The 26,808-nt window shown below is 33.4% G+C and overlaps 2 protein-coding genes across 5 annotated transcripts in view; one reads left to right on the top strand and one right to left on the bottom strand.

Annotated features, from left to right (window-relative positions):
- SUPT3H (SPT3 homolog, SAGA and STAGA complex component) overlaps positions 1–26,808 on the bottom strand; it is a 399,531-nt gene that overhangs the window by 345,409 nt on the left and 27,314 nt on the right. The window lies entirely within an intron of this gene.
- The window catches only part of RUNX2 (RUNX family transcription factor 2), a 224,964-nt gene continuing 206,263 nt past the window's right edge, over positions 8,108–26,808 (top strand). For both annotated transcript variants that reach the window (XM_040249531.1, XM_040249530.1), the window contains exons 1-2: positions 8,108–8,196; positions 8,400–8,522. In XM_040249531.1, the coding sequence (XP_040105465.1) occupies positions 8,465–8,522 (58 nt within the window). In that variant the 5' untranslated portion in view covers positions 8,108–8,196; positions 8,400–8,464. The remainder of the gene's footprint in view (positions 8,197–8,399; positions 8,523–26,808) is intronic.

The following is a 26,808-nucleotide window of genomic DNA, read 5'->3' as shown; positions in this document are numbered from 1 at the left end:
AAAAAAAAAAAAAAAAAAAAAAAAAAAAAGAAAAGCTATGCCTAACCTAGACCACATATTAAAAAGCAGAGACATTACCAACAAAAGTCCATCTAATCAAAGCTATGATTTTTCCAATAGTCATGTATGGATGTGAGAGTTGGACTATAAAGAAAGCTGAGCGCCAAAGAATTGATGCTTTAAAACTGTGGTGTTGGAGAAGACTCTTGAGTCCCTTGGACAGCAGAGAGATCCAACCAGTCAATCCTAAAGGAAATCAGTCCTGAATATTCATTGGAAGGACTGATGCTAAAGCTGAAACTCCAATATTTTGGCCACCTGATGCAAAGAACTGACTCATTGGAAAAGACCCTGATGCTGGGCAAGACTGAAGGTGGGAGGAGAAGGGGACGACAGAGGATGAGACGGTTGGATGGCATTACCGATTCTATGGACATGAGTCTGAGTAAGCTCCAGGAGTTGGTGATGGACAGGGAAGTCTGGCATGCTGCAGTCCATGGGTTGCAAAGAATCAGATACAACTAAGCTACTGAACTGAACTAATTTTCAAAAATAATTTACCATTTCCAATTTACATTTGCCACATATAAATTTGTGAAAATTATTTGTTTTAATATGAACAGAATTCCAATGTAAAAACAGAACTATAAACTAATACCTAAAATTGCTATATATACCCCAGGCTATCCATATTCACTTAAAAAAAAACTTACTATTATACAAATAAATGAATTTTCCCCATCTATCTGATTTCAGTTTGAAATCAAACCCCCATACACTTTTTGTATAAAATGTTTCACCTTTCAGAAGTTATTGTGCTCAGCTGTGTCTGACTCTTTGCAACTCTTTGGACTGTAGCCCACTAGGCTCCTTTGTCCATGGGATTTTTCAGGCAAGAATACTGGAGTGGGTTGCCATTTTCTCCTCCAGAGGCTCTTCCCAAACCAGGGAGCAAACTCGAGTTTCGTGCATTGGCAGGCAAATTTTTTGCCCACTGAGCCATCAGGGAACCATAAAATAAACAGAAAAAAAAAAGTCCTTCACCTGGACTCACCAATTGTTAACATTTTGCCACATCTGTTTTCTGTAAGAATTTGATTAAGTATAGTACTGACTTCATGAAAATAACTCATCATGAAAATAACTCATCACGCACCTTTTTAAGAGTAAGGATATTTTCCTTTGAATGTGCAGAGCATTATCATGCTTAACTAACATTCCATGGTATCATCAATATCAAGTCATATTCCAGTTTCCTCAAATATCTTAAAAATGACTTACAAAGCTTTTTTAAAAATCTAGCATCCAATCAAGGTTCACATACATGATCAGTTTCTGAGTGACAAGTACCAAATTTTTCTTTAAATAGTCTTTTGGGGTTTACTATCTTCTCTCTTCTTTCCAAAAACTCGTTCTCTAGAAAAGCTGTAGGAACACAACTTCCTCAGACCTTTCCTGCCAGAACCATTAGAAATGGAAAGGTATTAAGATAATGATGGGAAGGAAATTGAATTTCCAATTATCTCAGTAGATTCTGTTTTCACTATGAAAATATTTAGAGTGAAACCACAATCTTATCATAGCTGATTATACTTTTTATAAATATATACCTAGCCAACATCCATTGATCAAGTGAGAAGTCTTGTGACCAAGACATGCCAGGACTTAAGAAATTACATTTTAACACCATTATCATGAATACTAGGAATCATGAATAACTAACTATCCAAATACTGTATCATCTTATAAAAAGAAGCAATATTTTATAAAAGTCTAAAACGTGCTCTTTACTGGTCACTGAAAAAGCCAGTTTTAGAAGACAAAACATGCTTTTTTAAAAAACATGGTGAATTTTTAGAGTTCACCAAGTTACATCCCATAAAAAGACTGAATAGCTTGCATATTATGCTTATACACTAAGAAACTGACTTCTTTGGCAATTTGTTTCAAAGTTTTCAAGCTTTTATTTAAGCGCAGAACTTATATTTTGAACAATGCTTTATTATACCAATATTGCTTTATTATACCAATATTATAAAAATATATACTCCTGAATAGCACAAACCACAAGTTTTTTCTTATTAGGAATACAAGTAAAGTTTATAAATATTTTCAAATTCTTTCATAATTTATTTAATCTTAAAGTACAAATTGAAGCAATTTTTGACTGCTAAACTGACTGGGAAATTGAGATTTCCAAGGGGAATACCATCAAATTTATAAAAACAAAAAGATCAGTATTCTAGTGATTCATTTTCAATATATTCTCTGCATTGTTAATTATGGCTGAACTCAAAGTATTTTCCAGTGTAAATTATACACAAATAGAGACCTAAATCTGCAACTCCCTTTACAGAAACCAATGAAAAATCTATACACAGCGATGAAATTGGCATACAAATAAAAGAACTGTCAAGACATGTATCCCTAAAAATAAGCCTACAATAACTATTTTAAAGGCTGTGTGTGGTCTCACCCATATACTTTGGCAAGATGCACTTTCTCCAACCACAGCTAGATTCATCCGAATGCAGGGGCACTGGAGAGCCTCTGTCTCACCTGTCAAAGCTGAAGAACGTGGTTCTAAAGACCACCATGAGTCCACGGAGAAAAGCCACAGCGCTACAGCTGTTATTGATAAGCAGTCTCTACAGGAGAAAACACTTCAAACAATTAAGCAAACCATCCTTAACAAAGATACAGACAGGCAGACAATACACTAATGTGAGATGACAAATACCGTGGCAGGTCTGAAATAGGAGCCCTTTACATAACTGGAAATACTAAGAAAGAATCTTCCAGAACTAACACTAACTTCATAGTCTCTTCTGTTCTTTTTACTATGCATTATTTACCAATTTGAAAACTCTCTCATCTTCCCTTATTTAAATATCTGAAAATCTCCCTTATAAAACCTCAAAATTCATCTAAATTACTAATGTACTAAATTCATCCAGATTACTAAAGTCTGACAGTTAAGAGCATAAGAAATTAAGACTTAGAAACTCTAAGGGTATTAAAACCTGTTTTTCTTTTATAGAAGATGTCTTCATATCTTTTTCAATGACATTATAGAAGCAGTTTTTCTGCTTCAGACTAACCTCCCTTTAGTAAAGCATACAGACTGGCCAGGTAAGCTATAGGTAGGTTATGATAACTAAGAGCAAGAAAAACAATTACTTTGGAAAGAAAATTGCCTCCAATGAACACTTTGAACCACATGTCAAATCTGGCAATAAAAACCAACTTAAAATGCAAAGAAATATACCTTGCTGGGTAAAGAGTTTATATAAATATGATGAACATCTCATAATTTATTTTTCTTACTAGATGACAATGTTCTAAACCTCGTATAATACTGCAACAATTCAATCAAAAAAGAAAAAAAAGTGCCCTTTTGTGCCTTTTCCAGGCAAGTGAATATCCAAAAAGTTCTCATTATAGGAGGGTTTCACCTACAAGCAAGACCCACAGCACAAAGGCTCCAATGTGCTATGATGTCCCAGTTTCATTTACTATAGTCTCTTAAGTAGAAAGGTTCCAAAAAGATTAGTTTCACTTTTCCCTAGATATATTTAGTACATTAACTAGTGTCGCAGGGATATTATTTTTCTTTGGTTTTGCAGTAGCATGTTTGATATAAATTTTATTAAGTGGGAGTATACGTAACATTGCATTGTGGGTAGGAGTTTCCTGCTTTGCCCTAGCCACATCCTCAGCTGTCATATGAGCATGTTTCCCATATTTTCTGCAAGTTCTCCCCTTTTTTTCTCCTTAGAAAAGTGACAGCAATAGAAGATGAATTGTTTTAATAATTATAAGAAACATGAATTATTTATACAGTAACATTAAACAAGAATGGATCACTATGTACTTTGAAAAACTGTCCAAGGGAGAAAAAAGTAATCCTCACAATTAAAGTCCTAAATTCGTGTGAAATAATGTTAAAGTAAATTAACACTGAGGAAGGACTTAAAATTGTTAAAAGAAAGAAAATCTCTGTAATCAGATGCCAATACCACCTAACAAATGAGGTGTACTATATCAAGCTATAACGATAACTCGCCTTGAATGTTAGAAGCTGCAGACCTCCTACGTATTCATTAGTGAAGATTAATGTCAATATCGCCTACAAGGACCTTAAGAATCTACTTTGAGATTTTATAGAAATGTCAAAACAGAGAAAGAGAAACCAAAAAAGCCTAGAGGAGAAAGGGAAGAAAGTGGGAGGAGTGGAAAGGGAAAGAGAAGGGGAGAGAGAGAGACAGAAGTTAACTACTTTCTCTTCTGGCATCCAATTTCCACATCATCTCACGGTCAGCCAGAAAGCTGCTTATACCAACCAAATGAAGTTGTTCAAACAATCATGGATATGGCAATGTTTTAGGCTTTCACAAAACTGAAAGACACTGCAGAGGAAAACAAAGAGTACTCCCATTACAAAAAAAATCACATTTTGTACAATACATATATATAGACACACCACATAAATGTTTTAAAGTACCACAAAATAATACCTTGTACATACATACAACTGCACATATGTGTGCAGTTCACATGGATATATATCCCATTAAAATAAGTAGAATTAAATCTCTCATAATCATAATTTAAAATATTAATAAAATTATATGTATTTTACTAATATAAACATTTTTCAAAGCATCAATATAAGATCCAATAAATTCTATATATGTCTCAACAGCTATACACTAAATTCAAAAAAACTGTCAAAAAAATTGCCACATACCACACTGAAACAACAAATTAAGAAAATTCCCTGTTAAAACCTCACAATCAATGAGAACATTTTAAGTCAAAATAGATTTCTACAATTTATACAACTCCTACATCAAACCTATTTTGCTTCTACTGTTCTCAACTAAAAGAAAAAGCAGAATAGCAACAAAGAGAAGTTTAAAACAAAACAAAACAAAAAAACCCCACAGAAATGGGCACAAGACTGACAGTGATAAAATGATTATAATAGGATCATTAATTCAGAAAATTTTTTAAATGATTCAAAAGGTAACAATGAAGCTATATGTAGTATTTAAAACATTACAGTGTTATATCATCTAACAATATATAATATAAAAAGTTCAATCAATGTTGACAAACTTATTAAACATAAGGTAATGGGAAGCAAAATCACTTTTGTGAAACTGTTTTCAAGTTCAAAGCTATAATTTCCATGGCATTATAATACATAATTTATACAGCAGACTTAAATTCATTACTTACTTCAACATAACAAATACTCGTATATCCCCCGAAAAAATGAAGTTTTGAGGGTCTTTAAAAACCAGACCAAAAAAAAAAAAAACCTGTGGTTTTCATTTCTGATGTGAAGCATAATCAAGAGCTTTATCTGCAATGACTCTGCTGAGTCAGTCTCTCTCCATCACATGTGGTTCAGTCTCTCTCCATCACATGTGGTAAGCTATTTCTAATGAAACAAACTGTCAATTATCAAATGTGTACCCGTTATCACTATTGTTTTTAAATGTTTACCCCAAAGTAATATTTACTCCAAAGCGGATAAGATTTTCAATTTAGAAAAAGAAAAAAATATGTATGTATGTGTTTTTGTGTGTGCAGATAATGAATATACAAACTTTAAAGCTCATGACCTCATATGTTCTCCAGTCAGAATGAGATGGGCCTCACCCAGAGCAAAAAGGTCATAGTCAACAATATCTACTAAGCTATTAAGCAGTAAGAGTGCTTTACTCTGACCGAAAAATTATGTGCAGAACGGTTACCTGCAAAAGAGAACAAGCAGTGGAGACACATAGATGTTAGAAATTATTCAAATACATACACAGTTAATTTAGAGGGTCAAAGTACACTTAATTAAAAAAAAATATTTTAAGGGAGAAAACATTTAGCAAAAAGTTGGGGTTAAAAGATGTCACAGAATCCTAACTGGAAAACTCAGTCTGAAAAGAAAAAAACATTTACTTATCAGACTACTACATTTTTCTCAATTGCCTAATTCCGCACTATTGTATGAGCATACAGAATTATGCTTGAAAATTCCACAAATTATATGGACAAAGTTGTCTTTTAACTTACTTTAGATATTAATTAGAGCTACAGATCCCACTGCACGCCTTATTTAAGAAAGAGAATCAATGAATGACTTTTCTCTTTTTGCACGAATAACTGCATGTTAAATGAAATCTTTTAGTTTTCAATGTAAAATCTGTTTACATGCATGATGAGGCACGATAAATCTGTATTTTGAATAAAACACTAAAATGTATTTCTTTTATCACTAAAAGTTTATTATGGAAAAGTTCTAGACATTTCAATAATAAAGGATAAAGTCATTTCAATGTACTCCCAAGTGTATTTTGGGGAAATTACTTTTTTCTAAGAAACTAATGAACACGTTAGTACATTTATCTTTACTGAATATAAACCAAAAGCAGATATTGAAGTATGCTAGGGTGGCCACACAAAGGGGCATTTTGGCTCTAATATCTTCCTTAGTATTTCCCAGCCCTACCCCATTATACACCCTGAATAATGTTGTGTAATTCACTGTCTCCACCCACCCTCCTAGTCATTTACTTCATGCCACTCTTGGTTACTATCACACCAGGAAGAAGTCTAACATGCAAATTCAGAGTGGCGTGGATAAATGGCCAAAAAATGCCTAGAAAATTGGTCTGTTCAGCTTGATAATTTTTGTTGAAAAATACCCCATCGCTCTCAACTGATGAAAACAGGAAGCTCTATTCATAAATATGAAATTCTCTGCCTATGATATATAATCATCCTAATAAGAAAATGAGTTCTATACATACATGTCCAAAGGGGCAAAAAAGGAGATAGTTTCCCAAAGATGTTTCCAATTTTCTTCTGAATCAGAATTAGCAAATCGAGACGACTCACATACTCTGTGTGCATTATTCCTTACTACACACAGCATTTTGTAATTTATTTCAAAGCTTCTATTATAAACAAAAAATACAGCTTCTGTTAACCCACTCCATTCTGAGCTCAGAAAAATCAATAACATTTGACAATCTAAGTTACAACATAAGAATTTTACTTTATATTTGTATAAGATTTGCTATCAAAGGCTCTGTTAAAGCTAATATCCAAAGAAACTATTTAAAGGATTATACAAAATGAGTATATTTCCTTAAAAAATAAAAAATTATTACAAGCATAAAGAAAACTAAGATCCATCCAATAAACTTGGGCTGCTATAATTCTTGCTATTCATTTTTATAAGATACTCAAACTAGCCATGAGATAAAGGTAAATGTAATACAAAATGTACTAATTATATTTCATCTTTATTGTAGGAGCCGGCATCCAATATTGATCATACATAAACTAGACAGACATGATTTAATATTTGTAAAGGAATTCCCAGACTAACACTTTCATGACAGCCAATTTACAGTCAAGCCCAGCAAGCAGTTTGCAACCAGACCTTAAAAAAGGTAAACTTTTTTACAATGAGTTACAGATTCACGAGTTTAAGAAGACAAGAAAAAGAAAAACAGGACTCCAATCACCCAGCAAATATGAAGCAGACCCCAGAATGTGATACAGTCCAAAGATGTAAATTATTGTAAATCATCACTGTTGTTCAGGATTTCACACACCGCCTCTTGAGCCAATTTTGCTCACTTCTCCACAGACACAATAATGAACTAAATAAAAGGAGGAGGCACCAAAAATATAGGGGTGGGGGATAGAAAAGAAAGCCCCCAACTGCAGAGCTCTGCTCCACAGACGCTTAACCTTACAGGAGTTTGGGCTCCTTCAGCATTTGTATTCTATCCAAATCCTCATGAGTCACAAAAATTAAAAAGCTATATCCTTCTGGATGCCAGGAAGGGCCTTACCACAAGCCTTTTGTCAGAGGGAGAGAGAGAAAGAAAGAGCATGAGCAAGGGGGGGAAGCCACAGTGGTAGGCAGTCCCACTTGACTGTGAGTACTGTGAGGTCACAAACCACATGATTCTGTCTCTCCAGTAATAGTGCTTGCAAAAAAAAGGAGTTTGAAAGCTTTTGCTTTTTTGGATTGTGTGAATGCTTCATTCGCCTCACAAACAACCACAGAACCACAAGTGCGGTGCAAACTTTCTCCAGGAGGACAGCAAGAAGTCTCTGGTTTTTAAATGGTTAATCTCCGCAGGTCCCTACCAGCCACCGAGACCAACAGAGTCAGTGAGTGCTCTCTAAACCACAGTCTATGCAGTAATAGTAGGTCCTTCCAATATTTGCTCATTCTCTTTTTTGTTTTGTTTCCTTGCTTTTCCCATGCTACCAGCTACATAATTTCTTGACAGAAAAAAAATAAATATCAAGTCTATGTACTGCAGGCATACTGTAAAACTAAAACAAGGTTTGGGTATGGTTTGTGTTTTCAGTTTAAGGCTGCAAGCAGAATTTACAACAGAGGGTACAAGTTCTATCTGAAAAAAAAGGAGGGACTATGGCATCAAACAGCCTCTTCAGCACAGTGACACCATGTCAGCAAAACTTCTTTTGGGGTAAGTGTTATCATATTTTAAAATCCTATCAGAGATGAACCTGTTAAACAGAAAGGTATGTTGCTCGGATAAACTTGCTAGCTTCGCCGGCTAACATTATATGAAAGGTCATAATGATGCTGTTTTGTTGCACTGAAAGCTGAAAAATGAAATTGCAGTACAAATGTGCTTCTGGCATCTGTAACTTATCTACTTCTCGGGCTAATGACTTGAAATAGAAAAAATTAAATTATCTCACATTAGTCTAAATGTTTTCTAGGGTTATTGAGATGAGGTAGCCGAAACAGTAAAGCAAAGTTTAATACTCTCATTAACCCTCACTGAAATAAAATTAGACACTAAATTAGTCAAAGTATTGTGAAAAGTATTCATTCCGGCAGCTCCCAATATTTGAGCAAACTTTAAAAAGGAAGCAATTTTACAAAATAACAGACCACAGAAGTATCTTGACATTATACTCAAGCATGCAAAACAGAGAAAGAAACCTGCAGTATAACTAACATTTTAACCAGCTCAACTAAAAGATATCTATTTATAATTTTAAACTGTATCATAAGCTATCTGCACAAGCTTGTTTCTAAACAATTTTACAGAACTGAAGCATATATTCAAAAAAATTATGATAAGTATGTAACAGCCATTTTTAAAAACTCTTTATAGTTGCCCAGGAATCCAAGATATTAAAAAGCTCACAGACATCTTCAAAAACTTACATCAATCATAACTTTCTATACAATTTTCATTTACATCTATACACTACTACCCATATGTAGAACTTGTTATAAACCCACAGCAAACATCGAAACGTCTAGGATTCTTTTAATCATATTCTTGAACCTACCAAATGAGTTGTCGTTTAGTCTCATAAAAAAGAAAATTCTGTAAGGATACTCTGCATGATTTAAAAGAGCCAGACCAATTAAGTCATGCTGGACTTTAAATAAAACAGGCATATTATAGTATTAATATTTAATTTCCAGTTAGTGTTGATACAAAAAGTAACTACTTTAACATTCATCAGCTAAAGTGGTATTATAGTACAATAGCTAAACACTTACAAGATTTTCTTTATGATGTCCAACATGTTCTCTAAGACAAGTTTATAAAATTTTCTTTTATCCCTTAAAATAAATCCTTTTGCTGTGTATACCTGTATTAACTTTGCTTTATAACTTACAACTAACGATTGGAGTTTCCTTTACTCCTCCTACTTCACACATTTTAACTGGCTACCAGAGGATCAGTCTTAGTTTCAGTCAAAGAGAAATAATTAAACCTGAAGGAAAAAAAAGGTTTCTCTTAAAAGGGTGAGGAAATGTACTATGTATTTTACCAAAAAATGTAAAACTGCTGTAGTGACTCCTCAACAGCTCTAAGTGGGCCCCCTCGGTTATAACACATCCAATATAATAATCACAGATTATTTTTTAAGGTAATGGAAGGTAATAAGCATTACTGTAAAAACTTTTGCATTAAGGAAGCAGAACATATACACAACTAGACTGCATTAACAACTCTTATAATTATAGTTTCTACATGGAAACTTTTGCTATACCTATTCAAGAGGGGGGGAAATGCTTGAAACAATTGTTATATGGAGGGATAACTTGAAACAGGCACCTCAAGAAGTTAAGTTACTCTTCACAATATTACTCTGCTTTAAAAAAATAATGAGTTTTCAAAACAGATCAGGAACACAAATTTCAAGCACTATCTCAGCATTAGATTTAAAGTTATTAATACAGTCACAAAAAACATGTTAAAATGTTCTTTATTCTATCATGACAGGGAGTCTTACATTTCTGTAACATCCTTAATAACTATTTCTACAGTAAAATTTTCAAAACTTGATCAAGTTAGAAACAAGGCGTTAACAGTGAATTAGATAATCTTCTATCACATGTCATATATGCTTATACATCATAACTTAAGTCTTCCTCTTCTGCAAAGTGGAATTTACCCCTTCCCGCATCCAAACAGTATTGGAGAGCCTGAATAGAGAAGATAAAATGAACCCACTTCACCGGACTAATTACAGGTGGGTGGTGGACAGAAGGTACAGGGTATCGTCACACTACAAACATTTCCCCCTTCTGGAACCTATCTGAAGTCTGAAACCTCACTTTAGGCTTTAAATGTTTATATAATTGATCACCAAAATAACCTAATGAAATGTCAAAAGTATGTACTCCAATTTTGTAAAATACTTTTAAAAGTTCGGACTCTTCCTAGGTGAGGGACAAAGCTGACCAACTGTTTCACCTCAAAATAATGAGGGAAAAGAGTGTGAGTGTATGTGTGAGTATGTGAGAGAGTGTGTGTGTGTGTGTGTATGAATTTTCATCTGCGCTACTCAAAATCTGTTCATTATTTATCATAAATGAAGTCTGTTAAAATAAATAGATGTAACTCATGGAGCATCTTACCATTAAAAACTTACTTATGAAAATATATCAGCTGACAAACAATTTCTACATAAAACTTTGCAACTGATCATAGTGCCGGACAGAACGTGATGTGTGAACACTGACTTCCAAAACAATACTTGTGGTTCATATCAATGATAGTGACTTTATAGTTTCAAGATTGACTAGCAACAAAGTGTCACAACTTGCTTCTAAAATAAGAGAGCTAAACTCCAAAATCCAGGGATCTCCCCTGATTTAAAAAGAACATACACAGAGGATCACTCCTATTAAAAACTAACAAGGTTGATGCAATTTCCAAAGATACTTATTATGAATTATTTTACATAAGAGTAAATAGGCATAATTTTACATGAAAACTGGTAAAGATTTCACGTTTAAACATAATATTTTAGAATGTAAAAGATTTAAAAGAAATCAGAAAAAAATTTTTGTTAGTCTATGTAAACCTCCCGATAGTCTTTAAATCATAAGAAAGCATGAAATACACATGGTTATATTATGATATAGTCTAGTCATTTTAAAAGAAGAAGAAATTAATCTATTCAATTACACCCTTCAAGCTAATCACTGATAGTTTGACTTATTTAAATCAGTCATGCTAATGCTAAATTCAGTAAGATAGAAATGTTCCAGTTTGTTAAAAGAACACTGAAATATTTGATGGTTAAATAAACTGCAGAGGGGGGAAAAAACTAACTCATTGAAGGCAGTAAGATTTTATCAAACACACAGAATTAATCTTTATTGAATAGAACCATTCACAAATCAAAACTCACTGTACTTCAATACTTCCAAGCAGCGCTAATCAATTACAAACCTTTTCTAGTGCTTCAAAACTCATGTGCTTTCAATTTTATACACTGGTGGTCCTCAAGTACTGTACTGGGGCTGAGTTAAGACATTCTGTATCACAACTTTTTTCCCCCAACAAATATTCATCTAGAGGGCTTTTTTTCCCTTCTCAAGAGCTGCTCACATGAAAACCGTGGTAATATTTTTATACTGTACTTCTTTGTTGAAGCAAAAGGTTAGGGGTTACCTAAATACCTCAACTGTATATACAAAAAAGGGAAAAGGTAAGTATTCATATAAAAAAATCCAATGGGACTGGATTATTTATTTTTGCATTTCCTATGATTAATGATGCACCCATGCATACTTGAAAACTAATGGCAAAACAGGGTAACATCTCAAACTCCTCTCCAAAGCATACAGATACCAACCTCCATGCTGTTCTAACCTTTGTTCCAAGAAACTTAAATGGGACAACTCTAAGTCAACAGTGAGGTCATGCGAAGCTCCTCAAAAGAATGAAGACTGCAAACGCAATTAATTACCTAACAAAAGTCTTTAGAGATAATTTTACATTAAGCTTCACTGGAACAGTCTACCTCTACACTGTGCCTCTGTAAAAATAATACACATATGGTCAAACAGGCAAATACCTTCAATATGAAAAAATTCTTCCCACGAACAAAAAACTGCAATATGATTAAAGCATAACTATTTTTCCTAGCTATTTGCCATGCAAAACTTATTAGTAAATGGGTGCTAGCAAAATCCATGCTAATTTACGCAGTCTTCCTATGAAGTAACCAAAATGCACTACCTTTTTCTCCTAGACCAGTGAATCCACTGAATACAAATTTTTATCCAAAAAAAAAAAAAGCCTGTCATTAGTCTCCCATAATAAGGATAACAATGAACTCCATACTCAAATATTTTCTAAAGAGCAAAATACTTTAAGTTGTCTAAAGTACATGGAAATGCTTCAAGAAATATGAAACAGTTAGTTTTAAAACAAATTTTCAGAGAAGGAAGTCTCACATAATGATAATATACACCTTGATACAATCTATTGTCATTTCAAAGTTTATGGAATTCAGTCAATATATATTTTGTTTAATGTGTTACAATTCAAAAAATAACAGGAAATTCTGTACCTTATTCAAAGGGAGCCTCCTTACAGTTTTAACCACAGCTGACCACAAGCTTTTGTCCATTTAACAGCAAGCACACATACATTCCCACATAATTTTTTAAAGATCTGTATAGCAATTGAGATTAAATGCTCTTTTATTACACTGTATACAAAAATCTTCATCTTATGTTGAGTTCTTCAGAATTTTTCTCCTTTATATTATTTACTAAAGACATAGGATTCAACTTTGGTACAGTGCTGAATGTAAGCAACATTATATCAATCATTGCGGGTATTTACTGTTGTTGTTGAACAGGATGTTAACTCTAAGGAATATTTTTTCATAAATATGCTGTCTTACATAAATAAAAACCTCATCATTCATCAGAATATTTAAGATAATTCAAAAATAAAATGAGCTGTAGAATTGAGTCCTACATAAGCATTCAATACACGCAGTGAAACAATCCACTATTTAGACATCTCCTGTAAATACTCTGTGTTCTTGTTACGACTCCTAAGTCCAACATCAAATATGCAGTTCAGGACTAAAACTCATACCAAGTGTGATTTGGGCTCTAAGGGATTTTCAATTTTCTAATCATTTGTCTACAAAAAAAGGATTTCTGCACTACACAGACATACATTAAGTGAATGCAATTTTAATGATATTTAAGATACTTTAAAATTAGATGTAGTGATGTCAGATTTTAACAAGCTGCATTATTCCCAGACGTGTACTTAAGACTATGGTGGCCATTAATTTAAAGTCTGTTATCTGCATGACTTCTATTACCATCCCTTAAGAAATTATACGTAAGAGTTACATTAGAGAAGTGACAGTCCTAACAAGGTACATCTAAATAGCCTGTGCAAGGCCAGTAACTTTTACCACAAAACCAAATAATCTTACTTTACTTTTCAATTTTATTATCAGAGGTACCTACTGAAATTATTATACCCTCACCTATAAAAACATATTTACATAAAAGACTTAAAAGTTTAAAACTCAAAATTTCAATACACATTTACAGGTCTGTGAAAATTATATGACCCACAAGCGTGCCAAACTTGTTTATACACTCCTTATTGTTAGATATGTCTTGCAGTCAGATGTCTAGCAACTAAATCCATTGTATGGTTTGGTAAAAGCACAAGCTGATAAAAGGAAATAAAGGAAAAACGCAAGCCAAATCACAATAACAGTAAGATTTAAATAATATATATGCACTCTTTCTTTAGAAAAATTCTAATAATGATGTCGCAGTATTCCACAGAACCTTCCATTGATATGGACGTAGTTTTGTAGAGAGGCGTGTATTTGCCACGTATATAAAACTTCAATTTCTTTCAATTATGAAAATTTTAATATGTAGTATACGAATTTGCCTGGGCATAGGCATGCATATACATCAGTGACTAGAGAAACTTGGGATAATAACTGTAAACCAGGAAGAAAATAATTATAAATTAGTTAGTTGAGGTACGGTTTGAAGTTCATTTGGAAAGACAATCAATTACTTATTGCATGTACACTAACAGAGAAATGTTAATCTGTAAAACCAACAATAGAGATTAGGCATCTATTAGGCAATACAAGATGAAAACACACTTGTAAAACACAAGGATATTATTTTCCAGTTATAAATTTACATTAAAAACTGGTATCAGTTAAACAAATTATTATATTTCACAAGGGAAAATATGAAATGCAATTAATCTGTTAACAAATACCCATTTACATATATTATATCAAAGAATAATTCTGGCCTGGTGCTAAACAGGTATATTTTCTACACATTTACTCACTGACAATATAATCTAGGTAAACAATTTGGCACTGTATTAATTTGGCTATTTTGATAGTAATAATTATAATTAATTTTATTTCTAATTTTTCAACTGAAGTTCCCAATTTAAACTTCAAATTTCCAGGATAATCTTCAAGTGAAAAGGTATCATCATTTCTACCAAATGATTAAAAACTACTTAAATGGATCTAAATAAAGTGAATTCACTATGAAACTGAAAAAAAAAGGCTGTATTTTATAATTAATATTTTTTATCCCATTGGTTTTACTGATTTAGCATAATCTGATCCCAGAATTAGACACAAGGGTATCCAAAAGTTAAAGTGTGCATGTTCCTTTTAATCAATAAAAAATTTATTATAAGAATTTTTTGTAAATACAGCTCAAAGAAACCCTATTTTTTGAAAAGTGAATTCTCACTTTATTTTATAAATTTCTATCAGATTACAGAAATCTGCATTATACTAGCACAGAAAGAAAAGTTCTTTATGCTAAGAATCTACATTATATCAATCACTGTGCTTTCCATAAAACATGTAAATGTAAAACTATACAAGCACTTCTTACAAGGACCTTAGCACCGAATTCAAAAATACTAAGACATCATAAGAAGATGTCTACGAGAAATTTCTATTAAGGCAGTAGCATCCAATATCAGGCAAGATAGCTGGTTACAAAAGGTAATCTAGCAAGATTAATTTTTACTTCTCATGAAATTTGTAAAGCTTTTCAGGTAATTCAGCTTTTGACAAAATGCAGAAAAAACTGCTACTGCTCTTACAGAGTTCAACACAAAAATAAAAAGATTTAAGAAGGGAATCCATAAAACAGATATACTGACAAAGACAACGCACTACAGAACATCTGTAAAGCAATATAAACATGAAAGTCAATGTAATCCAAACCTCTGATCACTAATCCCACCTTCTCTCCATAAGCAGAAACTCCTCTTTCTCATATTATTAACACTCCAGTGTTCACACAGAATTCTTTACATTCCCTCACTTGTTAAAACTAAACACACATAATATGTTCTCTATTTTAGGAGGAAAACGTATAACCTTTTTAAAACTTTTTACCACAAGTATCCACCTTATTTTTAAAATGCCATTATCTAACCTAGATAGAGATAATCAGTATTGTCAGAAGATCATCACCCTTAATTTAACAATAAAGATTTAACAATATATTTCCCTTATAATATGTGTTGAGTGGATTGCAGAATATTTTAGTGCACCAACAGGACCAAGGAAAACACCTAAAGAGATTTTTTAAAAATTATCATACACAAGTATCTAGAGAGAAAACTGAGTTACGTGATTATTAGCTTATTTTATTTTCATAAATATTCTTATTTTTAATATGATAAATCAGAATATATCAAGAGAGACAATAACTTTTTAAGAGAGCAAAATATTTGGCTTAAATTGCTAAATTATTTCATTATTAAGTGGTTAACCATTCTATATAAATTTATATCCACAAAAAATTTTTTACTGAGACACATTCAAACTATTTTCTTAGCTATGAAATGAAATCATGTGTTCCAACAAATAACAGTATTTTCGACAAAGTAGTTATGCACAAAGTAAATATATGTTATATGTACAAGATTAGAGATTTTGTATAATGAAACTACATTAATATATGTAACTCAAATTCTCCACTTTGATTTAAACCTTATTCTGCCAAACACATAGTCAATTCATTGTGCTTCCATGATCAGAAAACATCCAATATCCTGAATGCTGTTTTAAAGGAAACTTTAAGAAAAATTACCTTATTATTATAAGCTGACAGTTATTTCTTGAAAAGGAGCTGTGAAAAGAGTATGATCTGAAAACTTACATATGAACTTAAAACTTACACACTCCAACATGAAATGAACAGGAGAGCAGGAAGCAAACGCATAAAATAAAACCCTAGCAACAATACCACACTAAGAAGTCAACACTGAGCAAAGGAGAAGCACATACGCTTTTTAAAATAAATGCTTAAATGTAAGCTTGCCTTCTGAACTGCTCAAATGAACAGATAACATCCCAGTGACTACGGAATTTTCTTCTAAACTGGCAAGACTAAAAAGAATCACATTTCGTTCCTAATTTTGCAATTATAATGTGCGAATCTTTCTTTACTCATAAGACTACCATTTATTCTAAACTGGCTGGAAAGGCTCGCCCATTGCATTTTTCCTGTACGTACCTCGTCCTTATCAATTATGGTGTATCTTCAGCATTCGGAGAAGAGGGAAAAAAAAAAAAAACGCTTCGAACTTGGAGTTTAAACCATATCATTAAATCAATATTCACAGGGCTACCCTAAAAACATTCATTTCTAGAAGGTCAGAAAATCTTACTTTTTTTAAGCTGATGCATCTGCACATAGAAAGCAACTTTTAGTAAGTTCTTTTGCTACGCCATAATGATCTGCTCCAGAAACTCAAGGGTACCTAAAACAACGGGCTACCTGTTCTAGCCATGCTTAGGAATGTGTCCAAATCATTTTTATTGATTTAACCTTTATAGGAATGCTACATATCCTCAGAGAAAAACATTTTGAATGTATTTATAATATGATACACTTCTGAGAAACCATGAAAAAGAAAGCTAAAAACAAATCTAGATAGTCCTCCACCCTTGGTTGTTATGGGTTTATTTTTGTTTACTTTAAACACTATCAACAGACCTAAATATTACATAATTTTATTTAAGAAAACTTACTTTGGCAACCCTGTAAGTAGAAATAAAAATTTATTTTGGGAAAAAAAAAGTGCATTTAAATAAATTATAACTTTAAGAAATAAAATGCCTGATGACAATGATGTCACATCTACAAATTTTAACAGATTCTAAATACACCTTTTATACTCGAGTTACACATTAATCATGGAACCTACAAACATATCAAACTTAAAGAATTTAGTCCTTATTGAATAAGCTAGGTTGTACTCTAGTTTACATTCTGAGAGTTTACAGAGAAAGTTCTGTGTTGCCTATCTCTCTAGCTTTCTGCAAGTAGTACTTTATTAATGGCTTCAGCAGCTAATGCCTGCATTAGTTATGTTTGCCAAATAATAATTCACAATATTATGCTTCCTCATATTATGGTTCATCATTCGTTAACTTGAACCTCACCTCTAAAGGAGTTATACTTTCACTGCAAACTGTTCTCTTAAAAAGGCAAACAACTTTTGAGCATTTCCAGATGTAGCACTCAAAAAAGAAAAAAAAAGAAAAAGAAAAATCATAGGCAAATTCTCAAAGAATTCTAAAATTATTAACAAAAATACAGTAAAACTGAAGTTACTACTTATTACTTCAATAATAATCCATAAGTTTAAGAGCTGAATGTACTCCTTATCAAATTAAGAAACTTATGATAGAGGACTAATGATTTCAAATAGCTGCCAGCAGATAAAATAAGCACAGTTCAGTTTGAGACAAGATTCAACTGAACTGGAATTTCTGAAACTCTGACAATCACTGAACATGCAAGAATAAAATCATAATGTTATCTTTTTCCAACAGTGAATGGATTTTTTGTGGATAATATAAATTTGGGTTTGGCTACACTACTTTCATTGTGATTATTTTTATGAAACATTCAAGCATGCATAAGATTATGCTAAACTAAAATTAAAATAATTTATATGCAGTCTACTTCTCTGGAGCAGGGCTGGAAGAGAGTGAGGCAAGCAGGCAGGCGCCTGGGGTTCAGACTTTTAGGACATCCTAACGCACAGCTCTGGAATGAGTGCTTCCTCAAACACTGTGCCCTGGGCACAGTGCTTGCCTCACTCTAAGCCCAGCTCTGCTCTGGAGCCACACGGGCGTAAACCATATCATATGTTCTGAGCAAGGTGTCATAAACAGAAATTTGGTAATATAAGAGTAATAAAATTATAAATAAGATTCTATCTTTATCTGATTTACATGTTTCTAAAAAAAGAGAAAAGGAACCACTCCAACTTAAATGTAAATACTTTTTTAATGATCATATTATAATGAGTAGTTACAGTTCTGAGATGGCACAGATTTTCTTCAAAGGAGACTTGTATTTGCCATAAAAACCTTTCAAAGCAAACTAAGCTGCCTTATTGCTTAATTAAAAAAAAAAAAAAAAGACTAAGTATGTTCCATTACGGAGTTCACAGCGCTACACTTGAGTTGTTGCAGGCCAGTGACACCCAGATCTGACTGATCAACAGAATCACTTGAGGAACAGGTCTTGGGAAGGGGAGGGGGGAAGAGAGGATCTTGGGAAACTATTTTAAGCCAAGCTTCCAGGTAAATTAGCCAAGTTCGGGAGCCAACAGTAAACTTATAATAAGCTAGAGACATAAATAAGTTATTAAGACAAGTGGTACATATATAAATTTCCAAACTGTCTCCCCTATAAACATTTGTAAAGTTTATTTCACAAATCAGATAACATTCAAATTTCAGTTTGTTACTTTCCTGCCTTTCCTTCAAGTAGAGATGTTAGTCAACACTGATGTGTCCAACAAGTAACATCAAAAAGGAAAATGAAGTCAGAAGCACAGACAATTCAATGAGATGAATACAGCCCCCAAAATTAATATTTATTTTAGGTTTAAATATTCTATGTATATAATTTCAATCTATTGTGAAAATCTAATATTTTAAACTTTAAATTCATTCAAGTTCACAGTAACATATTTTAAGACAATGGTATGTGCCCAACATACCTTCATGATTTTTAATTGAAACTCTATTTTGTTTTTATGTTAGCTTTTCTTTCTTGAATGTTTATTGTGCAGGGCACTATGCTAGACTCTTTATAAACATTATTTCCTTTAATTCTCTCAACTCTCTTATATAAGATGGGTACTATAATTATTTACAGATGAGGAAACAGAAAATGAGGTAATAAAATCTGCCCAAGTCACACTATTGAAGAACTGGGATTCAAACCCAAGCTTGTCACTCTTAATTACCACCTTACAATGTTATTCACAACCTTAATGAAGTCAATTCATAATCCCCAGTTTCATCTGTAAAGGAGTTACTTCTCAGTAACATGAAGTTTTATTAAATTGACAAAATACAAAGAGAGAATCTTTGCATCTCTGAAGTCTCCCAAAGTGTAACTTTTAGTAATACTGACCAGTGAGGATCAGAAAGATTAAGAACAAATAAAACTGAAGAGGATACCAAGTGATAAGGTTAGGTCAGGTTTAATCAGAAGATGAAAATTCCAAGTCAATAAAGAATTCTTAACCTATCATTAGAATCAAAAATCTTATTTAATGTCCATGCCACACAGTACATACTTCACATGATACGAACATACCATTTTAGGAGTTAAAAATTAAGCTGTTAAATTGAAGATAAGGAATTTACAATCTTTCTTCTTTATAAAATTTAAAGAATAATCATTTAATCATATGCTTTGGCGTCTGTCAGATCTGGAGTCAAATCCTAGTTCCTGTAACTATCCACAACATTCCCTTTACCAGACCTCACTGTCCAACCTAAAAAGGCCTATATGGCCACACTTAGGCTAAGTGACCAAGGCAACTTTAATTTCTAAGTCTTAATTCCTAACTGTAATTTCTTAAACTCTTCCTTGATCTCTTACTTGAATCTTTGATGCTCCCAAATATCCACTCATAAGGGTACATTTTTCTTTACCTACCAAAGAGATTATGTACATGATTCTAGGAAGTAAATCTTTTGACATGCACTGTTCATCCCAATTACATCCACAACCATTTCTCCGTTATTATTTAAGACAAAAAAATCTTAGAGAAGCCACAAGAGAGCTCTAGCTGCTTTTTTTTTCCTGGCAGAGGGTAGGAATAAAGCTATGAGACTACATTTCTCAATCTATATGGCTCCACTGAGAAAAGATGCATTGACCAGAAGCCATAGGTGATGACAGGTAGATGAGACATTTTTGAGAATAACAAACTAAGAAGAGAAAGCTGTTTGAGCATTTACAAACGTCAAGAGACTTCTCCAATCTTCTGCAAACCAACAACTTCAGAAAGCCTAAATAAGGCACGAATCACTTAGTAAAATTAAATAAACACATGCAAGTATAAAATCATAGATACTACATTAAAAAGGAAACATGCAAACTGGTACCCTATCTCACAATGGTGCCAAGTTAAAAAAAATTTTTTTTTAGTTAGAAATAAAAGCCAACAGGGTCAGATAACTTTATTGACTTTAAACTGCACAAGTATTCACACTGATTTCATCAAAGTCCCTAAAAAGATGTAAGAAAAGACAAAAGGTTTTATGTGCAGTCAAAATAGTCAACCAAGGAAGCAGAAGAAAATGAATTGAAGAATTACATGGTGATTTAGTCATTACTAACTAGTAGAAAGAAATAGAGCCTGGATGTGAAAAACACGGGCAAGTTAAAGAGATAACACAAAGAAACCAGCAGAATTTGGCAGCAATTATTGGGAGGGACAAAGAATAAGGACAATTTGATTGTAGCTGAAGAGTGGTGAAGTTGTCAATGATTAAGAGAAAAAATGGGAAAGGGTAAATTAGAGTTTCGCTATGTCATGATTAAAGTTGCAGTTAGTAGGAAAAAAATAGGTGTACACAACACAATTTCAATTTTTAAAAAATTATACATGGGTGTGCATGTGTATCAGAGGAACTCAAAATTATGTTTAGATAACAGAATTAAGAAAAACTTTGTTTTTTTATACTTGCTAATATTTTTCCACTAAAAAATGAATAAATATTATCATTTTTAAAATTTAGTTGACAGTATGCTTTAACGTTTAAAAAGCTTATTTTCCTGAACCCACAGAACAAATTTGCTACTGGGAACAATGTTGGGTTGTTTTTGTTTTTTTATCCCATGCTTAAGCTGTAAGAAATGAAGTAAATTCCCATAATTTAAAACTCTTTTTATGTGCAAAAAAATCAGTTTTACAAAAACAACAGAATTTCATGGAAACATGACAGACCTAGCAAAGGTTCTGATATCTTTTAAGTTTAAATCCCAGTCACACCAATTACAGAACCATGAGCAAGCTACTTAAGCTCCCTGTGCCTCAATCTCTTCAACCTAAAAATATTACCACCTACCTTGAACGTTTTCTGTGAAAAGTAAGACAACACATGGAAAGTACCTACAGCCAATCAGAAAAAAAAAAAAAAAATCACTGCAGTTATTACACATAATCAACTTTCCAATTCTTAAATCCTCTTCAAAGTCTAAATCTGACTACTCAGTCTAAAGGGGTGGGCTGAGGGGAGGGAAGGGAGACTCAAGAGGGAGGTGATAAATGTATAATTATGGCTGATTTGTGTTGTTGTATGGCAGAAACCAACACAACACTTATGTAAAGCAATTTTCCCCCAATTAAAAAATTTTTTTAATTTTTTAATAAATAAATTTGACTACTCAAGAGTGTGGTCCACAGATCAGCAGCATCAGCATATATAAATATGCAGAACCTCAGGCCTCAATCTTCTGAATCAGAACCTGTATTTTCACAAGATCGCCGGAAAAAACAGAATGTGACAAGCCCCATTCAAAATAACATTCAATGAAGGTGTTACCAGCTCCCTGAAGTTGTCCACTCCATTTCTGTTCCACAGTTTGTCTGATGCTGAGTGAAGAACACCTCCTTGTTCACTCCTAATTACTAATTCTGAGAGACTTGCAAGAAACTGACAGAAAGACTAATCATTTCCACTTGTAAACATAACTTTTCAAACCTAAAGATAACTCTCATGTTCACCCTTCAATTAATGCACCTTGCCTGAACATGAAGTGGATCCATGGTACATAACTCTCTCTTGTAAAACAAGGTCTTTACGAATTCGACAAATTCAAACTGTTTAATAACTCGATAATTACACTGTATAAATTATTAAGCTGCACAGCTGTATTGACTAGATTTCAGGCTGTGTTTACCCATGTTGTACACGAAGTATCACCATGAACGTCTCAGTTCCTTACTGAAGGTTAAAAACACTATCTGGCCCGTGTTCCTGAGATGGCTCCCCAGCAGCCCTGGCTGCGCAGAGCTCGGGAGGCATGGCTATTGCTGAGGGCAACCGTTTGGCTTCTAGTACTCACCTGCTAGGCGGCTCCTCAGTCAGGTCTTTAAGAACCCATTATAAAATCTCAGAGGCCTCGAACTGACAGGGCTTCAGACTCTCATTTTGAAAACTAACTACTCCTTTTGATATTTTTATACTAATATTTACTGTGAAGTATTTTAAAATTGCAGGTGCCCAGTCGGGTCTTTTTTTCCATTTCCAATCAGCTGAATGAAACAGGTAATACAGAAGACAACTGAATATGTGAAAAACTGTCAGATGAAATAGCAATTCAAGTTCCTCAATTTAGAGAAATAAAAGGCAGTAGGAAGTAGACATGAAAAAGGATGTCTGCAAGGTCTGGGGCATCTCCTAGATTCAGCAGCACACTAACAGGAGTTAGACTCTTACAGAGCTCCTAGAAATTCATCTTCTCTGAAGGATTTCTTAGACCACTTTGAATAGAATTTTCAACTCTTTTACTTCTTATACAGTTGAGAACTCCCTCAGTGACTCAGACTCAATTTCCCCTTACTTACATAGTTATTCTTACTCTCCACCCTTAGAAATTACATGCCCTTAGTTGCCCATTCAGGTACTGTTTATTTCTTTTTGTTCTCCTACCTGAATCCTCTTTTCATTCATATCCACATGACCACTGGCTCAGATTTCAAGCTTCCAGTAGAAGGTCCATACATGTACATAAATTTCCTAAAGTGGCAACACTTAGGCTCAGCACACCAATAGTGATAGAGCCCACAAAGAGATATGCTTACCACAAATTTAAAATCCATTAAAAGTTAAGGACAAAAGCATGTCAACTTTTCAGGTAAGGAAGTTGTGTAAGATTCAGCATTTTACTCTTGACTAGAAAGAATGAGAGAAAAGAAAACTGCATATGAAAGGTGAACTGGCCTTAAAGACAACAAGAGGAATATAACGAGTGAATGGAGAAAGGAAGCTCATTTAAGAAATGAAGAATGTGATGAGCTAGACAAGGGAGACAATAAAACAAGTGGAAGTTGAGAATTTTTAAATTTGAAGTATAAGGGACTGTTTGTAAGCAGGGTAGTTTAGCAGTTGCCATATACTATTCGGAGTCTCAGAATATCTCCACTGAACCTAACAGAATCCGAATCAAACTGATCAATGCTAATAAGAGGGCAGTATATTAAAATGTTCCTCATGATCAGTATCTACTTCCTCAGCACACCTGAATATCTAATAGGTAGCCCCACAAAGAAAACAAACTTAAAAATACATAGCATGATAACCCAGCTAGGATATTAGAAATTCATAGTGAAAGACTAATTATAGTCACAGGACACAGTCTCAATAAATTTTTCCTTTTGATTTCTTTACAGGGTTCAGTTTTCCTGTTTTTTCCCCAAGCTTTCAACCTCACCCCCAATTTTTCTAGTATGATAGCATTTTTAAAGGACTTAAGCCACAAATGTAAAATCTACTTACAGAGTCATAATGATGTAAAACAAAGCAGTTTTTCAGAGTTTCAGTTTCATCACTTATCACACTGAACTGTATATGGCTTTTCCAAACTCTCTATGGCTTTTCCAAATTCTGTGTCTGCCATATTTATTACATTCTGGAGAGAAGATTATTTTTAACAGTACTTCCTGGCTAGCAGAAGGCTGTTCGGCAGACATTATGGTAGAAGGCATTTTTTTCCCACTGAGACCCTGCATAACCACAATCCTTCTCAATTCTGGTCTTTAGGGAGCCACTAATAAACAATAGGAATCTGTACAAGCTTTTTCACCATTCCATGCCTGAAGGTTTATCCTTCCATTTAAAATTCAATTTCTTCTTCCTAACTTTCATCTAACTATGCTCATTTCTACTGAATCCTGACATCTATCTTTTGAGTTTTTCCTTCTGCAGCCCTAGAGCTGTTTTAAGAAGGCACTAACAGAGGGCAGTGATAAGAAGTAGAAAAAGTAATGAAAAAGACAAGCAAATGGAAGAATTTAATTCTAAACCATTCTACTCTCCTGCATGGCTTTAAGAAAACTAACCACCTCCTCATGCCCTAGTTTACCCATCTGCAAAATAAGAGGAAAAATTCATCTTACCTGCCCTGCCCTCCATGGATGTTTTGAGATGTTAATGAGATAAATGTCAAAGCTCAAATAAATATCTCAAGAATATCATATGAAGTCACTATAACTTAGTACTATTTAAAAAAGATAAGGTCAAACCTGAATATGCCAAAAAAAAAAAGAAAGCTTGTGCCTTTAAATGACAATAGAGGACATATGAGGGCTTCCAGGTTGGCCAGTTTTTTGTTGTTTTTGTTGCCGTTTTTTTAACCAAAGAATTAAACTTTAAAACTTTCAGCAAACCAAGCAGTTTTGAAGACTAAATTTTGTGATACAATATTCATTAAAAATTATCTCAAAGTTACTCTGTCTATACATTCCCCTAGCTCAGTGGGTCTCCTCCCTTTTACAATATAACCATCAATAAAATATACATGAAATGACTACCATTGTACATTTGTTTATAAATTATATACATAGGACCTTTTATTTACCTTATAAATTAGCACAAAAAGAGAAAATTTAAGACATGAGAAAACATATAAACAGAAGTCACTTAATATTTTTTCCCTGAACTCTACTCTAGATATCACGGCTCTAGGTCAGTAGTTTCAAATTTCTTTAAGCAATGGACCTCTCTGTTCCAACATCAGATTTTAAAATGCAAACCCAATCTATGAGACAAATAAAGGCAGAGCTAGTCTGACTAAAGTGGGAATAAGGGAACAGGAACCTGGAGGTCCGTGATGAAACACCCACAGTTCCAGAAAGCACAATTTGAAACAACTAACCTTGAGATCAGACTTTCCATTAGCCTCTTTAAAAATAAATAAATACGCTTTTACTTAATAGTGCCGTTTTCCTTAGCTGGACGTCAAAGATGTTATGAAGAATCAACTGGATACTTGATATTTTATTTACTGCCGGTATCCAGCTAAGAATATTGTCGACTACATAATAAACTAAGTGTCCCCACAAGCTTCCAAGGAAGAAAATTCTCTCAGGTCTCAATACCAATAAACGTTAAACTCCAAATAACTGCTATGTGTTATATCATGGACTATGAATCTAGTTTCTTTTGAGACGGTACAGTACACTAACGTTATGCTTTCCTATTTTCTAGGAAGCTTAACAGTAAAACTTTTGCCCCAACTCAGCAAACAGAGAGGGACTTTATTATACATATCTCACTGCATTTTTACCACCGGTACTAATTTTGCATCTCTTCTCCGTTTAGGTTTAATCTTGATTTTCGTTTTTTCTATTCTATTCTAAACAATTATGACAAACTCTTCTAATTGTTTTGGGATCAGCTAAGATACAAATGATAAAACTCAACACTCAAACTTGCCAGCTGGTGCCATCAATTTCTAATTCCTCCAGAATAGAAACCCCGAAATTACTTTGGTATCTAATGCACTAATTCCATCAGCCCTCAATACCTACAATCTAGCCTCTGCATTATCACTTAAAATCATGTCCTATTCTTCAATCCACTGCCATTACCGCTCAATTATACTATTACAATGCTATGTCCATCATGCTTTTTTCCTTACTCATAGTGGTCTCTACCTATCCTCATTGCCAGCCTCCCTCCAGATTTCCCTCCAGATTTTGGCATCGTGGAAAGATGCCAAACATTAGCCATCCTGAAGACAGAGCACAGATGAATTATTTTAACAAACTCCAAACTGAAAATCCCCTTAAGCTACCTCTGTATTCCCGAACTCTAGTATACCTGTCATTTTTCACATATTCATCTTCTATCATTACCTGTTTCTGTCTATGAGACTGTTTCTCTACTTACACATATATGTAAACATACAATTCTTCTTGACCAGTGACCCTGAAGCTTTTTTTTTCAGCTGCAAAGTCCATTTTTCACATAAGATGGTATGAGAAGGCCAATAAGGAAAATGGACTTTTTAAAGGTGCTTTTCTGATTGCAAGGGAGAAAGGCTAAGAAGATAGCTAAACCTCACACTCTGCAGACATCTTCACAAAGCACAGAGACCACGGCACACCA

Source organism: Oryx dammah, unplaced genomic scaffold, assembly GCF_014754425.2.
Source record: "Oryx dammah isolate SB20612 unplaced genomic scaffold, SCBI_Odam_1.1 HiC_scaffold_11, whole genome shotgun sequence".
Taxonomy (NCBI): domain Eukaryota; kingdom Metazoa; phylum Chordata; class Mammalia; order Artiodactyla; family Bovidae; genus Oryx; species Oryx dammah.
The sequence above is the reverse complement of the archived record's forward strand: the minus strand, read 5'-3'. Positions and strand labels throughout refer to the sequence as shown.